We start from the raw sequence: 6,191 nt of genomic DNA, 5'->3' as shown, positions 1-6,191 counted from the left end.
TTAGTGTCGTTGTCCTCATCCTCGCCCTCTTGCTTGAAAGATTTATCATGGCCCTCCATCATCAATGTAGTTGATCCGTGCAGGGTTGTTGCGCTGACTATTACCGTTGGTACGTCCATTGGTTCTCCCTCCATTGCCTCCGTTGTTATTGGTAGCATTATTTGCTTGGGTACCTGTGTTGTGTGTAGCAAGTGGATTCTTTGGACATTCATAAGAGTAGTGTCCCTTCTCTTTGCATTCGTAACATGTGACAAGCTCTTTGGTTCTTTGATTAATACATGACTTAGCAGGTTTCCAATTAGACTTACCATCATATCTACCAACTTTACCACTTACACCCTCCTGCTTGAAGTACAACGTATGCTTCTTTGCTCGAGGGGTGTGAGTAGCAAAGCTTCTTCCCTGCTTTCTTTCTGACTCTAATGCCAAATCCATAGCATCAGATGCTGTAGATGGTCGAAGCATACGTACATTAGCACGAATAGTAGGGTGTAAACCCTCAAGAAAGGTACGGCATTGCTCCTTTTGGGACACTTTCTCAATAGTTTGCAATTGAAGTAGAGAGGAAAGATATTTCTCGGTGTATGCGCCCACACTCTCATTATCCAACTGCCTCAATTTTCGCCATTGCCTGCGAGTATCCTCTTCAAACTGTGTAGGTAGGAAGTGCTTTTTGATTTTATCTTTGAATGCTTCCCATGTCTTTGGAACATGTGTGCTCTTGGCTTGTGCACTGCTTGTCATGTGACTCGCAGCAAGTTTTACCTTCTTGATCTCTTTGTACCGTTCTCTCAAAAAGTATTGATTGAAAGAACTAATCCACACAAGTAAAGCTTGTCCATCTCTTTTACCATCATATTTTGGAAAAGAAAAAGTTTTGCGATTAATCTTACCAGACTTCTTCTTATCACGAAGCTTGAGTGCTTTCAAGATGGCCTTTCCCATGTTGTCTTCATCGCTGGACGCATGTGAAGGAGTAGTGTCATGATGTCGTTGTAGTGAAGTCTTCACATGTCGCTTCTTCTTCCTTTGATGTCTCGTCTTGCTTCTTCCACGCTCACTATCACTGGTGTCTGATGATTTGCTGCTTTCACTTTTTTCATCATCTCTGTCCTTCATACGCTTCTTTGTGACTTCAGTCATCTCCTTTAACACTCAATTTGCACGTTCTTCGTTGGCTTTATGTGTGTCACACATGTTGCGCATGTACTCAAGTTTCTGCTCAAGGTCCTGTGCATGATGTTTCCATGCATCCAGTGAATCTGATGCATGCATAGGTTCCTCATCCTCAATCGATATAGGTGGCTTCCAAGTTGTCGTCACTCGGCATAGAGCATCTTCAATCTCTTGACATTGTTGCTTCTCATGCTGATAGCGTTCTTTCCATTCTTCCTCAGTGTCATCGGTGTTGAACTTCTTCTTGACCGATGGTGATCGTTTTCCACATCCTCATCATGATGTAGATCTTCAGGATAACCTATCTTTGATGGAATATGCCTTCCAGACATAGTTAAGTATGTGCATGGTGCAAAGAAGAAATCACTTTGAAAGGAAACACACACAAACACAAGACTTATCTCAATTCGGTTTCCAAGCTTTGAAAGCGGATATTTGTCGAATAGTATCTCTGTGGGCTCTCGAACTCACATGATTCCAACAAGTGAATCCACTTTGCAAGGTACAAAGCAAAGCTCGTGTAATTAGCACTTTTGCCTTGAAGTATATCTTTATGACTAGGAACTTTAAAGAATGGAGCAACAAAGTGACTTGATCTAGTGGATAGTCACCAATTGTTAAGGGGACTTGAGCTAGAACAGTATCGGGATGGGGAACCTCCCGGGAAGTTTTAAGAGCAATCTCCCAAGGCTTTCTCCCATGCAGCCAACAACGCCAAGGGTGCCTTCAGTGCCAAGTATGCCAAGGACGATGCCTTGGTCATCACCTTGGTCGTACGGCTGGAGGAGCTAAGGTGCGGGTGTGCGTTCACGAGCTTTGACCTGTCTACGATCGATCGACTTCTTTTGCTGTGATTTTTTTTCCCGCTGCATGTTTTCCTGCCTGCGAGCCGTTCTGCACTATACGTACGACCGACTTCTTTTGCTGCGACTTTTTTTTTCATTGCATGTTTTCTTGCCTGCGAGTTGTTCTGCGCTGTTCGATTTTGTTGCTTCGAACTTCATTATGCTCTTATGATGGTGTCCGCAATCTAATGCGTGCTGCGGTTGATGCGGGGTGTGTGTGCCTCCCGTACTATGGATGACGAAACCTGGCTCTGATACCACTATGATGGGAAACGCTCATAGAACTTGCAAATCCTTGAAAAACACAGCAACACTCTTCGAAAATACGCACAAACTCTCAAAACTCACAATCGGAAGAGACAAAACAAGCGTGCTAGGTACAATCTCCCCCCATAGGTGTGGTGCTCTCCTTCTACCTCCTATGTATTTATGTATGTTTTCCAAAAAGCTTCCGAGCAAAAATCATACAAAAGCCTCTGTGCATTCCTCCATGCACCCTTTTACAAAAAGCCCATCCACCTTCTAAAATAGCTGGCTTTTTCTAAAAATAAAGCTTTTTCTAACTTTAGTTTATACACTTAGCCAAGCCACTAATATTCCAAAATTCAAATATGTACATAAGCTTTTGTAATATCAAAATTAGGCATAAGCCTTATTCATCCCCGCATCACTGAAGTTGCGCCTACGTGCCCAAAATATGGCGGATCATGCTTACCAAATGCCATCACCTGATCAATTACTCTTCCCCTGGATTCACACGATCAATAGGAATGAAATATTTCAAGCATAAGATAACCTTGGAATTAATCACCACAATCAATCAACCTTTCAGTATTATAGTAACACGAAATCAATAAATCATAGATGAATGGTGCACACATGCGACACATACCATCTCATGGTGCACTTGATGCTACACATGAATAAAATCGTACAGATGGTGCACACATGCTACACATACCATCATTGTGTAAGTGGTGCACACAATGCTACACACTCATACAGCCGTAGCCGTATATCCAACCATGTAGGAGCACACATGCATCACTACGGAACAGCAAGCACACATGCATCAATTGCGCGACGAAAATGCTAGATCTCACTAAACCAAATATTGAAGGATTAAATTAATGGAATAATTCCAATTCTCGTAACAAATAACCATGTCAAAATTTGACACCTGACCTATGAAAATTCAAATTTGGGTGATCTTCATAGGACTTCTCTTTTGTCTAATGCTCAACTGGTGCTGCAATTCTGGTCTCAAGCATGATGCACACATGAAAGCAAAAAAAAGTGAGATCCAAACACTAGTACACTCCTTGATTACACAAAGCTATCAAGTGCTTCACTCAACTTTGACTTGATTGGAATGTAGAAGAATTCCTAGATTGTATAGGGATGCCTTGTACCTCCTCAAAAGTGTTTATTAGATTCTTCTGTACTTGCTTAGGCTTGCTCATTTTTTCCAACACCTTAGATCATTGATTTTGGGATACACGTTTGCAAACTACTTCACATTGCTAAGTCCCATGGTCTCTAGTATAGAATCCAATAGTAGCAATTATGTGTGTATCAATTGTCAAAACACTTGCCTTATACAATCAATCACCCTTCACAATCAAGCTACCTCATTTTCCTACAATCATGGAGATGATGGTGGTATTAGTTATTACTGACTAACTCCTACAATCAATTCTTGATCGTTAGAATATGCCCCAACCATTATGGAAATTATCCAATTTCCAAGTTCCAATTCATCCCCAAGTTCAAGTCATTCCTAAAAGCATTTTGTATGTAGAAAATAGGTGGGAAATTGAAGTACTATGGGTGGTAGTTGCCTTAATACTGCTAGTTATAGGCCTACTACCAATAATAATTTGATATGTATCGATAGTACGAGTCACACTACTGCCAACAAATGCAATAATATAAGCATTAATAAGTTAAATACACCATGTCCTTATTCAATATTTATATAAATAGTTATATTCATACAAATACTATAATTTATAAGAAAAACCTTTCCTCTACATGCTCAAAATCCACAGCAATGTGGTTATCTCACACTTGGCTCTAAAAGAGATCAAAGAAGCAAGGTCAAAGAAGGAAGACATTTTAGATTGCTTAAGCAATCTTAAAGGTATTAAATAAGATGAAAATTTGTGTGTTTACTTCTCTAAGTTCTTAAGGGTTCTTGTGTGTTCTAAATCCAGTTGTTTGCATTGTATTCATTTACAATTGAAAGATTCTTTCGTTTGTGAACCAACACCATGTGAAATAGTGTTATACGTTTTTTAAAGAAATATCTATTCTTACACCAATACATGCAAATAAATGAAACTTATATTATTCACATGTGCATGTGCTTGAATATTTTAAATAAAGTAATTCATACCCTTGTGCTTGTGAGAAAATATTATATTTTCACTTGTGCAACTGAAACAAGTAGGATGTGGATGCAAGAAGGTGTGTGCAAATGGGAGAGTAGGTCTAAGAGCAGGGAGAGCAAGGCCACCATCTCCACAGTAGAGATGAACCAACGTGTGCTCTAGGTGTGGCTCCACCGGTGTAGGCAAATGCCTCGAGTCCTTCAAACTTGACACTCGCCTAAGAAGGACAAGGAGGACTGCCATCCTGTAAGGCTGCGTTAAGACGGGTGGCAACCATCCTCTGGACTGTCGTCAGTGTGTCATGTTCAAACAGGGTGGACACCTCCCTGTTCATTTAGCTTTGTAGCCCACCAAGGTTTGTTATTAGTTTTTTGTTTTATTGACTGATGCGTGGGCATGGACTCGAGAGGGGACGCTGAATGAACTCTCTGTCTGTGGACAGGTCCTAGCGCCAATGCTCTTCTCCCAAGTTAGGCAACAAGCACTAATGGCATCCATCTCATATGAAGGAGCACACATGAGGGAAATTGAGAGAGAGAGAGAGAGAGAGAGAGTCTTTTTAACTTCTCGAGGGACCCACTAAGGCTAAGTTCACATGGGCAACAGCCATCCCTAGATTGTCGTCGTTGTGTCCTATTCAAACAAGGTGGGAGGGGGTGCCGAACAAACTTGACAGGTCCTAGCTTCAATGTGAGGATAGGTCCAATAGGTTAGGAACACCGATGCACGAGCGATGGAGTCTCTCCCCATCCTAAAGATCATATGAAGCAGCACAAGGGGGGGGGGGGAGAGAGAGAGAGAGAAGATACTTCAACCCACGTATATGCTGACCTCACGAGCTTGACAACATGACTGAGACTTTCGCTTCGACGCGTCACGACTCACACTCCCCACCAAAGCATCTTATCCTACTTTCTAAACAAGATGCTCATCTTTGAATGTCCAACACCCGTCGAGAAAGGCTTGTGAGACATACAGCCCTCATTGTTCAAAGGCGAGTCGATTTCTATCTTCCACGTACCGCTTTTGTAGCGGATCCTCAGCGTCCCTCCCTCCGCTGCTGCACCAAAGCTTACGATCATGCAGCGAGCTCCTGTACATCAGCTTGCTGGCTTTGGATCAGATTTGTACGATTGGATCCTCCAACTGCTGACGGCTCCAACAGCTGGCTACAAAAGGTTGCGAAGCCTGAATTCAAGGAGATCAAGGCGAGTGAGAATTGTTAGTTTGGGGAGGCGCAAGTCACTCAAGATCAAGCGCATTCCTAAGCTGCGGTTTCGATGGATTTCTCCGTTTGCTCTTCTGGCTAAATTGAGGGACGCGTATGTTAATCTCCTCCTCGCTGCTTCGTCTAGGATGAGTACTGCTGATGCAATGGTGTTGGGCAGCTTTGGATCAGTTGCCGACACAACGAGACCGCCCTTTGGTCAAATCGCAGCCAAGGAGTATGAAAATCGCATGCTTGTGGAGCTGTACAGGTCGACGGCACAAAACCAACTTGTTGGAGAATTCTGCTATCATTGAAGTATTTATGTTCTTGATTCCATGATGTTGTAATGGCGACATTAAATGAAATCAAAGGTGCCACCTTGTTTAAAGCTATGGTCTTATGGCCAAGAACAATGCCTCTGTCGTAAAGGATGGGCCCTAGACTCTAGAGCTTCTATAAGAATAGTTACCGGTTCAAGAAAGAGATACAACAACGTTGTCTTATTAGCTACCTTGTATTATGATGTAGTGCCCCATTTCATAAGTCTTTCTAATTTTGAATCTTTTA

General features: G+C 42.1%; 1 protein-coding gene across 1 annotated transcript; it reads left to right on the top strand.

Moving 5' to 3' along the window:
* Positions 1-5,417: 5,417 nt before the first annotated feature.
* Positions 5,418-6,152, top strand: LOC147893115 (uncharacterized). Its single transcript, XM_087387793.1, has 2 exons — positions 5,418-5,892; positions 6,033-6,152. The coding sequence occupies exons 1-2, from the start codon at positions 5,495-5,497 to the stop codon at positions 6,049-6,051; spliced, it is 417 nt and encodes a 138-aa protein (XP_087243919.1). The 5' UTR covers positions 5,418-5,494; the 3' UTR covers positions 6,052-6,152.
* The last annotated feature ends 39 nt before the right edge of the window (positions 6,153-6,191 follow it).

This window comes from Dipteris shenzhenensis, chromosome 16, assembly GCF_047967505.1.
Source record: "Dipteris shenzhenensis isolate YYH24624 ecotype China chromosome 16, Dip_SZ_1.0, whole genome shotgun sequence".
Classification (NCBI taxonomy): Eukaryota; Viridiplantae; Streptophyta; class Polypodiopsida; order Gleicheniales; family Dipteridaceae; genus Dipteris; species Dipteris shenzhenensis.
This window is presented reverse-complemented; position numbering and strand designations above follow the sequence as displayed.